This window comes from Haliaeetus albicilla, chromosome 23 (assembly GCF_947461875.1).
Source record: "Haliaeetus albicilla chromosome 23, bHalAlb1.1, whole genome shotgun sequence".
Lineage (NCBI taxonomy): Eukaryota > Metazoa > Chordata > Aves > Accipitriformes > Accipitridae > Haliaeetus > Haliaeetus albicilla.
Window position 1 is genome coordinate 16920066 of NC_091505.1, and position 14127 is coordinate 16934192.

At 49.5% G+C, this 14127-nt stretch overlaps 1 protein-coding gene across 1 annotated transcript in view; it reads right to left on the reverse strand.

Moving 5' to 3' along the window:
• Positions 1-13857, reverse strand: part of HS6ST2 (heparan sulfate 6-O-sulfotransferase 2) — a 132377-nt gene extending 118520 nt beyond the window's left edge. Inside the window, exon 1 of the mRNA XM_069811406.1 lies at positions 13224-13857. Coding sequence (XP_069667507.1) covers positions 13224-13735 — 512 coding nt within the window. The 5' untranslated portion in view covers positions 13736-13857. The remainder of the gene's footprint in view (positions 1-13223) is intronic.
• Positions 13858-14127: the final 270 nt, after the last annotated feature.

Below are 14127 nucleotides of genomic sequence, written 5' to 3' on the forward strand. Positions count from 1 at the left end.
GCCCTTGGAACACAACATGCTCTTCAGCATCTATAAATCCTACCATAACCCACTTCCAAAAGAAAGCGTGTCTCCCAAGTCCTGTAACAGAGCCCAACACAAACTCCATAAATACAAAAAGGCAATGACTTCTGGCAGCCCAGAACTGCAATTGCTGCCTTTATATCACATCTCAGGTGCCCGCTTTCCCTTTCCATAGAAAATTAAGTCAGTCCTCTGCCGTAACTGAAACTATTAGCCGCACTGTAAAAGATGCGGCCCTAGACAGGCAAGCCATCTGCAAATGCTCATGTGTCCAATGACTTCTACCTGCTCTGTGTTTGGAGGGAGGAGATGAGGTTTCCACCCCAAAGCTGTCCTCAATAAGGCAACAGGTTCCGTTTGGTAATGCCTGCTGCCAAAAAAGAGCTACTTGCTTCACAGACTGTTTTAGTTTCTCTCAATGATCAGATTTCAGCTTGAGTATCCATCATCGTGAGATGGCAGATCTCAGGTTTAACCAACCTACCCTCCATTATAAGCAACAGGTACAAGTACTTGGATTCCAGTATGTACCAAGACATATAAATATCCTTAAAAAGATCTTTTAAGCACAGGAGTAAAGAGACCAGAATTTCACTTATCTTGATAGAACATTATATAAGACATTAAATATTTTTACTGTAGGGGAAAAAATATGATACTGTACTTCATACCCATAACTCTTCCATGAATACACATTTATTGCAGGAAGCAATTCACCTTCATGACTTCAGCTGATACACGAGGAAAAGCAGAAGCAAAACTGTCCTGCTAATTCCAGGAAAATAACATAACATGACAGGAAAAGCAAAAACAACCCTTTAGACAAGAAACAAGAGAGCCTTAGATTCCTTTAAAAAGCCTGTATTTGCAGTTTCCAAAGTACAGTTAATTTGCGACATTTAATACACAAGTTGTCATCAGCCTTAAACCTCAATTTCCAGACCTCAGCTGTACCCGAGAGAGCAGCAGGATGGGCTGAGCGCACGATCAAATCCTCCAGCACGACTGCCGAGCCACTGTGGCCGAGGCAGAGAATCTGCTTATATATTTTACAAATAACCGGATCCTTCCATAATCCAGGCTCTGAGAAATTTTTATCTCACCATGAGCTCAGCTATCCTTAAGTCCTTTCTGTGTTTTATTTTTCCTGTGCTGCCTGATACACTGACCAATTTTATAAAAGGGATTGGCTGACGGGAGGTCCGGATTCAGGTCAGATGGAGCTGGCCTTTTGGGTATGCGCCCCCAGATGCTGGTGGAAGAGAGGTCTAAAACTCCCCTTTTCCCCTACAGCCTCAAACCAAACCTGCCCATGAAAGGCATGTGCTCCTACAGCTTTCTCCTGCAGAAGGCTGGCTGTTATACAGAGTCTGAAACAGCTGCTGCTTCTGGTTCTCCAGGTCCCCAACCCAAACCCGATATACTAGCCAGGACGGACACCGTCACATGGACGCATCAACTTACCCAAGCTGCTCTCTAGGTCTTTGGGTCCTGTAACAGGGAATCTCAATTTTCACTTGTCTCAGCAAGTCTCTAGACTCTACACCCTCTGCTCATCTTGGTGCACACACAGCTGCAGCACTGACCAGTTCCAAATTGTAGGAAAAGGAGAATTACAGTAGGGAAAGCTGGCATCCCAAACAAGAGCAAAGACACATGAAATCCCAACTCTGCAGAGCAGGAAACTTCACCACCCCAGGGCAACAAAAGGTGCTCACGCCATTAGACTGACCCCTGTTCTGTAAAGCACTTAGCAATACATTTAAACACTTTAACTATATGCTTAAGCAATACATATTTAAGTACTTTTGTTCACACAATAGAGTTCAGGCTTGACAAGATATAGTTTGTGCGCATCTTAAACCTAGTGATGCACAACGTCCTTCCAATCCCTTCTCCAGAAATATCAGCACTGTTCTCAGTTACATGCCTTCAGTTAAATGCCCCAATAAATAAATTTAAAAAGATTTAGGACAGATTTTGTTCCAAACCTCAGGTCCAACGCACTTAGCCATGCTTGCAGACAAGGATGGTTATTCACACGCTTTTGTCCTTGCAAGCAACAAAGAGCTCAGTAATCCAAACATAGGGCAGCGCTCACACGTCTCCCCTGCAACATTTTCTGCTGACTGTATTTCTAGCAAAATTGCAATTTTTTTCTTGCATGTGGTAGCATGTTAAATATGCCACAAAACACTGGGTGATAAAACAGCTTGCAGAACTATTCCCCAGTCAAAATTCATCCCTAGCCATCGCCCTCTTCTTCAGCTGTTCTGCATCACTGCCAGCAAGCTGCCATCTCCAAACTCCAGCAGGTATTATCAGCTGAACCTCAGCACCACCCCATAAATCTAACTTAGTGAGGAAGTTGCCTCTATCCATAAAAATTCTGGGAGTGCTCATATTCTAACCCAGAATGCTGCTGGCATCCAAAACACAACTAGCAGCATGGAAAGTGAGCCAGTAGCTTCTCAGGAGAAGCAGCTGCAGGTGCAACTACTCTTTTCATTTGCTTTCTCTGCCTCTCCTCTGGAAATGGGATGAAAAAGGGCATTTATAACTCTACTTTGCAAAACCCATCAGTTATATCCAAGAACATGGGCTCACCTGGGGTCTATCTGACCTGCTCCAGAAGCAGGACTGGTTTAACTGGCTATATAGGATAGTTTTGCAAACTAAGTGTTCAAGAGATAATAAGGAACTGACTAGAGCTTCTCTTAGGTCTCTGCTACCACTGCCTTCTGACAGTCTAGTCCTCTCCGCTCTGAGCAGATGCAGCCTTAACAGTCACCCACTGCAACCAAAGCAAAAGCTTAAAGCGGAGCAGCAATGTTTCATTCCTACCGACCATGGTCAAGACATCTGGTGTTAGATACCCAATGCCTCCTCTTTAGGAGAGCAGGTCCTAGCTTTCCTCACTACCCTTTTCTATGAGCCAGAGCACCAGGCTCACAGACACACCTTTAGGGCATGCTTAGACCGGACTTTAGGACAACTCTACCAGGCTTCTGATCTTCCCAAGTTGCTCCTTCCAAAGAGTGAAGCCAGAGACTTCATCCCTGAAAGGAGGTAAAAACTAGATCACGCAAGAGCTCTGGTGTGAAAGCACCGAGCGGTGTGACCACGCACCAGCAGCTACGTGCTCAGGGAGCTTCCCTCCCTCTTCCCTTCCCGGGAACAGAAGGACCACCACAGCCCCCCCGCGACACCAGCACGGGGCAGCGTGCATGGCAGGCTGGAGTCACCTGTCAGTACAGTACGTTGGGTTCATATTTAAAAACTACAGCTTCCCTGAATTCAAACTAAACACTTAAAAGTACTTCCAGTGCCTCCACCTAAGATTAGTCACGTATATGCAGTCAGGCCAGGAAATCCAACATCCTTTATGCTACATACACACTGAAAGAGATCCTGACGCAAAGAGCTGCGTTACATAGACAAGGCAGAGGCCAAGAAGAAGAGGACAGGCATGGTGATGGAGGTGTAAAGTCCTAGCTTCTCACATCCCACTCGTATGTTTAGCCACCACTTTTCGCCCACGCAGACCAGAGCCAAGAAGACAGACCCCAGCAGCAACCTGCCACCAGAAAGCCAAACAACTGAGCTTTAAGTCAGCTTTATTAGAAAGTTAAAACTCTACTCCACATTTTATCATCTGAAGTTATTGGAAATTACCATAATCCAAAACCAACCTACTGAAGTTTCAGTTAAAGATGCACAGTTAGGAAAAAAGAAAGTGTAATGGGGAGACCATGCCAACACAAAAGCTTTTTCTCTTACCAGTGACTGACTTGCAGCACACAACAACTGAAGGAGTTAAAGCCTAATTTATGCCATTTATGGTTTTGCAAGTCACTCAGCTATCATCAGGCAGACGCATCCTGTTGCGTCTGACATTTCCTTGAGCACTTTTGTCTCACTTCTCCGTGCTACCACTGTACTGATTAGATTCAAGCCCCCCCCAGAAAAACAAACAGCTCTGTGAAAGGCAGAAGCCACGCAGCCATCTTCCTCCCCATCTACAGCTGGTGACATCAGTTCCAGGAGGAACGAAGCCTGCCGCTTTTCTGGGAGCTTCGCACGGACCGATGCCTCCACCCACATCCAGCCCCATTAAAGTCCTCCACGGGCAAAGAGTACCATGGGAGGATGACTCCCGCAGCATCTTCCCTATCGAGATGAGTTAGCTACTGCCAAAAAAGGGAAAAAGTTAGTAGCTGGTAGATTTTGCTCAAGCAGGACACAAGCATGTTCCCAATAACTTTCTCTGAACCCGCAAGAGAAAAAAAAACAACAAAACAACCACCTCAGAATGGCTTGGGATTGCTCCAGGGAGTAGTTTCCCACAGGCAAAAGGAAATGCTCTCCCCTCAGTTACCCTGAAAAAGCAACTCTCAAAAGCAGCTTCTCTGGCTTTGACCAAGGAAACACTGTTTTTCTTAATAGGGAGGTTAAAACAGTTGCTTTACTCTGAACACAAGGAAGCTTGGAGAGAATAATCAGTCACAGAGAGTGCTTTACTCACTTGATTTGGGCATTTGCTGAAGGATCCCACAGTTCAAACAGCAGTCTGAATGAGCAGATTCCCACTGCTGGGAGCCTTGCAATGTTTTAATTTACCCAACACAAAATGGAGTAAAGAAAGAATTGATCCTCCAGCTACTTGGCCCTCTAAGAGCATCAAAACTTCACAGTCCTTTTGATTACGGGAAATTAGGAGCATTTGCTACAAGGATCTCATGAAAGGCATAGTCTTCTTCATGCTTTTATGGAGATGTGCAAAATCGTTTAATGCTGCAAGATTATCTCCCTCATAGCTGCATATATTTAGTTGTATCACATCAAAAGTTTGGCTCCCTCAGAGTTGGATAAGCAGCTGAGAACCGAGAAGTAACATGATTTGAGTCTCACCCCTAATGGATCTTATGACTTCCAGTTCTCTAAAGACTAACGATTTTTTTTTTAAGACTAAATAAGTGGAGATTTCACTCAAAGCTGTATATAAGCAATATCTTAAAAGGATTCTGTCTTTAAAGGCATGAACAGCTGAGGAAGTAGACCAGAGTCAGGGAAGAGGAAAAAAAAAGCTGGTCCTAATAGCCACTCATCCAAAACCATTATCTTGTTATATACTTATATATGCTACCCACCCAGAGATACACGAGTGGATGGAAAGGGCAACTGTGATTTGTTTACCAATAGACTTTTTATTCCAACGAAAAACACCCCACTGGATGTTAAACACAGGTCCCACCCAGTGAAAACATACTGAAGGAATTATACATTCACTGTTTACATCAGCAGTATGAACTTAAACACAAAAAAATAGATTGCTTTGGCTTCTTAGTCTCACATTAGCAAATGCAATTATCTTTCATTAATTTTACAGAGTGTTCACAGTAGAAATTAAATCATTTCTTCATGTCTGTTTAAGAAAAACTTTACTGTGTTAATTATTCATAAATACCAAAGTCTGCTACTTATTACTCATCACAAATGTGATTCATTTCACTAACGCCTGAATAATTCGGTGCTACCCTATTAGTCCCAGAACACACTGTACAATTGCCAGCATCAGCAAATCAATCACAAACAATAATCCACGCTTGCTCTCCGGTGCCAGCTGCCAAGGAAGAGGAGGAGGAGGAGGAGGAAGGCAGGAGCGGCACTGCCTCCCCACTCTGGTCACCACACTGCCTTCGTCCTCCCACACAAAACCACCGTCCCGCATCTCCTGTCCTGGTTGGCTTTGCTTCCATCCAAGATGCCGCAAACTCCGACAGGCGCTGCTCGGGCGAGCATCCCAGCCCCACGCTGGGAGCAGGGAACCGGGCTCCGGAGAGAGGAAGGCAGGCAGCGGCTGGGGATGCTCCATCGCTTCGCTTCCCTGCGGGTTTACATCTGGGCAGGCAGCTGCCCAGCAATGGCAATTAGCCGATCGAGAAGGGGAGGGGAGATTAATCCTCGCAAGTATGTAAGAAGCCTACAAGGATAATTCCAAAAAGGGCTGAGAGTTGCGAGGGCTGCTCGGCCGCAGAAATCCCCGCAGAGCGAAACAAAGCCCGGACGCCATTTCTGCAGCTAAGTGGTTAAATACGGAATTACCCCCAGTTTTGCATCCTGGCTGCTGTAGCCCAACGCTGTGACTGCACGGCAGATGGGACGTTATGGGGAGGGGAAGAGGGGACCGAAAAGTTACTACGGCAATAAAATATGTTCGAATCTGCTGGAGTTAGATTTTTGTACTGTTTCCTCAGTTTAAAAAACAAGCCTGACCACATCAAAGAAATCTCTTAAAGTTCCACCAAATTACAAACACTTTTTTTTTATCCCACCCCATAATAAAGTCAAGAAATCACCACTACTTTAGGCACAATTCGCTCCTCCTTACACTCAGTCAGTGCTCACCAGGGCAGATGGGGCACGCAAAAAGCCCCCACCAGGTCCTGGCCACAGTGGGCTCCATCCAGCCCCGTGGTCCTGTACCCGGCACAGCTCCCAGAGGCGTCCTGAACCCAGAGGCACTTCCCAAGACCCACGTCCTCTCAGAAAGATCCATTCTTGCATCCCATTTTCAGCCACATATTAATTATTTTGCTTTCTAGGAAGTTACGTGACCTAATTTGGGCTGATGCCGTACAGAAACACTCCTTTTATTATTACAGTTGTGGAGAAAGTAAATTAATGCAAAGGATTGCACACAGAGGCCTAATCCATTTGAGGTAAATCAATGCATTGCACATTTAAATTGCTCTGCTTTCCTTCAGAAAAGTACATTGAAGTGATTCATTAGGCACCGAACTGTTCACAAGAAACAGACCAATTCTCTTAGGCATGCCAGTGCATCTCTGCTAGTTAAATTTAAAAAGCAATCAAATCTACTAATAAGTCCTTTTTGCCGACATTTACATCAGTAGAGAACATGATTCCTGACAATTCAGATTAAATAAATGAGGGACAAATTAATCTCAGTTAATACACCTTGGAACTGATGCGCAACTTGTTAAACTTAAAAATCTCTTTTAATAAAAATAAATAACCTATGGGTGATGCCTGACTTCCAAGCGCCTTTGATAACCTTTATTAAAGGTTATAAAGTTATGAAGAGGGATCACAAGGCACCATCTGTGTCTATTTTAATACAGTTGAAACATGTATTTATAGTTTCATTTTAATATTTATAAATTCCCAGAAAAAATTAGCAGAAAGGCACCTTCTCAAGAAAAAGTAATCATGTCTTAGTACAACAGCACCATGCCACAGTGTTCATATTCCCCCCCCTCTTCTTTAGGAAGGACCAACTCGGATAACAAACAGAATAAACAGTGCAAAAAGTAACACCTGTGCCTCGTTCCTTGCTCTACTGCAATCACTGGGATTTATTTTTACAACAATTAACATCCTCTCTCTACCCACAAAAAAAATTCTCCAATTTAAAATAAAAGGCAGTAGGAAATACATACTTTTAAATAACTAAAAGTCAATTTGCACTTTATTAAAGATTTAGAGAAGAACTGAAGAGACCTAATAGGGAAAATGATTTTTTAATCCCTTTAAGATGTCCTTTAAGAAGTCCAACACTTTATCTGCAACACAAGCAATATCAATTTAAAGACCTTTACAAGTCCTATAGTCCAAACTTAAAAACCCACAACTTAAGTTTATAACCAAGACTTTCAAGGTCAGGCCCTGTAATGGGATTAGGTGAAGGAACCACTGGTCCTTCGGAAAATAATCCCCTGCCCTTCCCCTCAAAGCCCCTTTTTTGCTCTGCGGGCTGGCCCACTGCTTCCAACGCCCCAACACCAGACCCAGCTCCGGCCCACCAGGTACCAAGCAGGGAAATTCAGCTGCCGCAGACACACACGCTCGCAGGTGGCGAGGCAATATTCACCACCCATCTCATCCCGCAGCCACAGCAGCCACCACACCGCAATGAGCAGGGTCATTAGGAAATCCCGCTGATAAATGAAGCGGCACGGAGTCGCTCCGGCCTGGTGGCATCTCTGCAAATGCTCTGGGGGTTTTTTTGGGTTGTGGTTTGTTTTTTTTTTTTTTTGGGGGGGGTGCTTTATAATTGTTGCAGAGTTTTTCCCGGGGAGTTTCAGTGATGCGTATTTCAAGGGCAGGCAGGCACCCTCCCGGTGCTCTGGCCGGGACCCAAGTTACAGCAGGTCACCCCATCTGCTCGCTCACAGCCTCCAGCTCAGCCATGCCGGTCCCCTTCTCTCCCCGAGCAGGCCCCCCCAGGCCAGGCTTTGCCCCCAAAGCGGCAGTGCTGGGGGCCTCCATCCTTGGAAATGGCATCTGCTCCACCAGCACCCAGAGGTTTTAAATTGTCCACCTCCCGCCGAAGCCTTTATCATCCACCCCAAGCCTCGGGGCACAGTGGGACCCCACAACATCTCTGCTGCCTACAAGGGGTTTAGGGCCAATTTACAGGGCTTAACTATTCCCCAAGTTCCACCACTACCGGTGAAACAACGGAGCTCGTCCCCTTGCACAGCTATGTATCACCTTTGCTGTTTCAATAGCAGCTGAGTAGGCTTCTCCCTAAGAAGCAAACCCCCCCAAGTAATTTTTCTCTCCCTGGCAGCATTACATGATTTCTCCCCCCACCCGCTCCACACAGAAGCAGCTTACTGGGAAAACCCACGCGCAGGGCCCAGCCTGCTCCAGGAGGATCTGAGCTCATGCCAGGACCGATGGCAACGCTTGCTGCGGCAAAGCCGCCTTCTTCCCAGGGCTCTGCCGGCAGTCCGGCTCGCGAGGAGTCGGGCACGCCGCGGCAGACCACAGAGCGGATGAGATTCGCAGATGCAAATCCCACCACGTTTCCAAGAGCATGGGGATTAATCCGTTCAGCCAAGAGAGCCACACACATTAAACACTTCCAGTTTGCTGGGAAATGTTTTAATGCATCTTTTCTTTAGATTTTCGTAAGACAACTTGGAAGAGTTTAACTAACACGTAGGGACAAGACAAGAACACCCACGCGTTGCCAAGGGCTTCTGTCCCACATCACAACAACATGGTGCCAGCACCAGCCCTCCCAAAAGCCAGTAGGCACCATCCCTGGTCCTGGTCCAACAGGCTTGTACCAGCAGTGTAACATTTCTTCCAATCTCAGACCTTCTGGCTCCAGAGGCAGTTCTGCGAGCTCCCTCTCTCAATGGAGAGTGCCTCCTTCCTTTAACGCTAGCCAGGAGGGACACCAAATACAGCCCGACCTCTACCCACGGCCAGGTCTCTCACCCGATGAGGGTACGAAACCACACCACCACTTAAGAATGTGGGTATCTGTATTTGCTCCCATGTCTCACTGCATTTTCCAGTCTAACCCCAAGGCCTTTTGTTTCTTGCAATGGTAGCATTGGATTTATTGCTATAGACAAGTTCAGTAGATACTTCCCATAATAATTAGCCAGAGCCGAGCAAAATCTCAGTTCTGTGATGCTCTCACACACAGTTACTTTGGATGCTGCCTCCGTTCAGCGTGCCAAAAGCTTTGAGGCTTCCACAATCAATCAAGTGACCCAAGTCAGTCACTCATGACTAGGAAAAGGCACATTTCTCCTTTCTCACCACAGATGCCAAGTGGCTGAGACAATCCCCTTCTTTCTGCCACCACCATCAGCCCATTCCGCCAACCTCCCAAGCAGCAAATCCAGAGCACTCAAAGCATCAGCTGTGCCTGCACCTTCCCCTTTCCTTCTCCTGAGATTTCCAGATGCCGCAGTGGTGAGTGGCACTGGTGGAACAGGAGACAAGCAGGAAAGGGGGTGTACAGAACATGTACCCCAATGGGACCCAGGGAGGAAAAAAACCAAAACCGTCTCCCCACACCCAGAGATTCGTGTTCCTCTAGGGCAAGGAAGGACCAAAGGAGGAGAGGGAGATCCATTTAGCTACTTACTTCACATAAGGAGCACGGGCTACCACTACAAAGCAACTCAAGTTTGGGGAACCTACATGCTCATAGACAGGAAAGCACCATTGTGTTAAAGAAAAATAAAAAATAAAATAAAAAAAAAAAAATCACAACAGCCATCCTGAGTATTTCTGCTGCTCCAGTGCAGGATCCGCCCTCCAAGCCTGCAATTCCCAAAGAAAACACAGGCAGACTGGTGATGGGATTAAGGGCAGAGGCTGGAGGATGAATACTGCAGGCAACTACGTTCTCCACACACACACCATCCAGGCTGATCCCATCAGATCATACCACGGAGATACTCTGTACCTAGTGCTGAGCAGTAAGAGATCCAGCACAGAGCATCCTCCAGACTAACAAAGGCTCAACTTCCAAACAAAAGAAAAGGCCCCTACAGAACAGCCCAGCTAATCAGCAAGCTGACAAGCAGCCTCTCCATGCCCCTCAAGGCAAACCTCTGTGCAAAGTAATCACACACAGGTGCAAGTTAAAAAGTTTGCTGGAACAAGGACCACTCATTTGGCTGCTCCCAGACAAGGCTACACAGCCCAAAGACAGCAACTACAGATTGCATTATGCAGCTGCCAAGCAGTTCAGATCACTCTTACAGCAGGTCTTCACTTTTTAATCACCTTGATTATAAATGGAGGAATTCCCACCCTGGTCGAGCCAAGCCTCACTTGAGGAAACTGTCCTCTGCTCCTGACCAAATCCTGCTCCCTGCCCTGACGATGCTCCTCAAATGGGCTTTGCGCTCCCCCAAGTCTCTGCGCCCTCTCTCAGGATCCGCACACCAGGGCTGTGCCCTTCCTTCCCTCCCCACCGGTGCTAACCCAGCACACGCCACCCGGGACAGTCCGGCCTCCCCCCAAAAACCCCAGCACAGGAACAGCCAGGCTGGCCCCGCTCAGAGCCAGCGAGGCTCCTCTGCTCAGACACCTCATCCCACACCTACTGCTGCTCTGAAAGAAGCTATTATCTGTCCAGAAAACACTTAGATTAGCGTCTGTTACTGGCATTAGGAATAGGTGCTAATTAACTAGTTGTCAGCTGAATGTTGCTAAATCGAGAACGCAAAATAAAATTAAAGACAGGGTATTACAGCGGGCACAAAGACTTGAAGGGACTATTGTTCACTTAAGAATTTCTTCTCTTCCTGTATTTTTAAACATTTAGAAGTTGTCAAGACATTATTTGGGAGAACAACTGCAGCTATTAAGCAAGCTGCGTAATGAGGTTATTAAAAATATAACATCATTTTGAAGCCTTTGAGACAGTAGACCTCAACCTAACACAAAGTCATCACAGCTTCATTTTCCTCCCTCTCTCCTGGCTTCAATCCCAAGTCCCAAGTCCTAGCGACCTCTCAGAAGTCAGCTATGACGACGTACATGGTTTCCTGGATGAGAAACCATTGCTCTGAACTCTTGGGCAGGTACACGAAACGCTTCTGTTTTGATGCAGAAAAGCATGTTTGGTAATCCAACAGGAAAAAAAAAAAAAAAAAACAAGCCAAAAGCTACAGACAAAAACTCAGCTCTTGAAACCTGGCATTCCCTTCTGCCTAAGGTGGTGGGCTCAGGACGAGGACTATCCCCATTTTCTGGGGGACATGACTAACCCTGAGCACAGACAGTCCTGTCTCTGGGGAAGGAAGGGAATCTGTGCCCCACAGCTACAACTCTGCAGGCCAGACCCATCTCCGGGGGAAGAGAAAGGAAGATCACGGGAAGCTGTTCAGCAAAAGACAGCGCACGTTATGCAATTCCATTTCTGCTGACAAACAACATATTTATAGGACAGGTAAAATAAACTACGTAGCCTGCAAGGCTCAGCATCCTGAAACCGGGAAGCTAATTGACCCAGAGGGCAAGGAATTGGTTCCTGATGTTTGCAAATGGGATGTCACAAAAATGAGACAATTAAATTTTAAAGCGGTAGGGAAAACAAAAGAGCAGGAATCACAATAGCCAAGACTCATAAAGAGCTGCTTCTTGGGTACAGGAAGATAATGACGCTAACCATTTTTCTACTAGATGGCAGTGTAGTGTCACACTATATAAAAGGAATTCTAGAAAGAAATTGCTTTCTATTTCAAGTGAATCTGTGCTTAGACCTGACTTCAGTTAGCATGATATATAACAGTACCCTCATTGTAAGGGGACCTGCCGTAAGTCTAGCAGTGCAATAGGAGTGATACCCTAGCTTCTTATTTCCCAGTGAAGCAATGTGAAAAGACGCTAAAACCCTGAGCTGTTCTGCTCCACGGTACAGCTGCGTGCGCGGCCACGGACAAGCTACTCAGCCTGTTACAACTGAAGGTAGGCTGTAAGCAAACAGCTCCAGGAGCAGAGGAAGCAGGTCCTCGCTGCTCAGGAGCAGCCGCCAGCTGGGCTTTTGAAAGGCAAGGGCAGCATTTAGGCTACGGTGGGGTGAGGTGAGCAACTTCAAAGGCGCAGGGATGAAGAAAGCAGCGTCGCTAAAATTCAAAACGTAAACACAGAAGAATCAAGGTTAGGGCTAAAGGACAATGCAAATATTTGGAGGTAATTCAGCCATAAGAGTAACCTTTACTTTGCAAGGCCGCCATCCGCATAAGCTAAACTTCAGAGGTACCAAGACAGAGCGGCTCAAGGAGCACTCTCGAAGCCAACGGGAGCCCCAGCGCGCGCACCCGGGGAGCTCAGTACGACGAGGCGATTTGCCAGAGATGGGAAAAGCTCTGGGGCAAGCCTGGAGGCAGCCGGAGGACCCTCGCGTCTTTGCGTCAGCCGTGGAAGAGCCGCACCGGGCGCTCCCCGGGCCGTGGGGCTGCCGGGCCTGTCGGCGTGTCACCGTGCGGGGATGCTGACGGCCGCTGAGGACCGGGCTCTGTCAGCTCCCGGGTTCTCCCCACCGGCACTGAGGATCGCGACAGCCCGCGGGACGGCATTTAAAACACCTCACTGGCAGCACAGCGGGGGGTCAGGGTTTTGTCTGCTCGGCGGAGCCCAAGGCTCGCCGCACCCACCGCGGCAGCCCCGGGCCGGTTCGCCTGCCGGAGCCCTCGCTGCACCCCGCTCCGTGCCGGGGTGCGGGGTACCCCCCCCCGCCACCTCCCCGCGAGGGACGTCCCCGCCACGACGGCGCCCAGCGGGTCCGTCCCCCACCCCGGTGGAGGGGAGCGGGTCCGTCCCCCACCCCGGTGGAGGGGAAGCGGGTCCGTCCCCCACCCCGGTGGAGGGGAAGCGGGTCCGGGGGAAGGCCCGGGGCCCCCGCACGGCCTCACCTGGAGGGCCGGAGCCGCACCTCCTTCTTGCTGTCCACCACGGAGGGGACGCAGTTGGTGAGCTCGGTCCAGTCGGCGTGCAGCCCGCAGCTCCAGCCGGTGGAGAAGCGGGAGAAGAGCCAGGTCTCCCGCTTGCCGGGCCGGTGGCAGGTGCACTTCTTCTGCCCGGCGCGGCACTCGCAGGGCTGCTCCAGCTGGATGTTGCGGACCAGGTGCCGGCCGAAGGTGGTGCCGCCCGTCTTCTGGATGTGCAGGAAGACGATCAGGTCGTCCCCCTTGATGTTGAAGTCCACCCGCCGCAGCAAGTCGCCGGCGGAGAAATTGAAGCGGGGCACGAAACGCGCCGGCGTCTCGTCCTCCGCCCGGTACGGGTCGGCGGCGGCGGCGGGGCTGAGGGCGCGGAGCCGCAGGAGCTGGCACTCGGTGCCCGGGCAGACGTACTGCAGCACGATCACGGCGAAGAGGAAGAGCATCACCAGCGCCAGCAGCACCTTGTGGGACCGGTCCTCCATCGTCGCCGGGACCGCCGCGCATCGCCGCCGCCGCCGCTCACAGCCGCCGCCGCAGCACCCGCCGCCGCCGCCGCCGCGGGGGGCCGCCCCGGCCGCGCTCCGCCGCCATCGCCCCGCCGCCGCCGCCGCCGCCGGCCCTTCCCGGCAGCCCCCGCGCCGCCCCCGCCCCGCCTCCGCCCCGCCCCGGGACACGCCCCCTCCCGCGGCGCGGCCCCCCGCCGTGGCCGCGCCGAGCCCGGGACCGGGGAGAGTCTCCGCGCAGCCCCGCTGCAGGCGCGGCCGGCGGCGTGCACGGTGCCCAGCCCCGGCCGGGCGGTGGGCGAGCCGTGCTCCGAGCGTGGCCCGGCACCGGGCCGCCCCACGGGGGCTCGGCGCCGCTGCTGCTGCTGCTG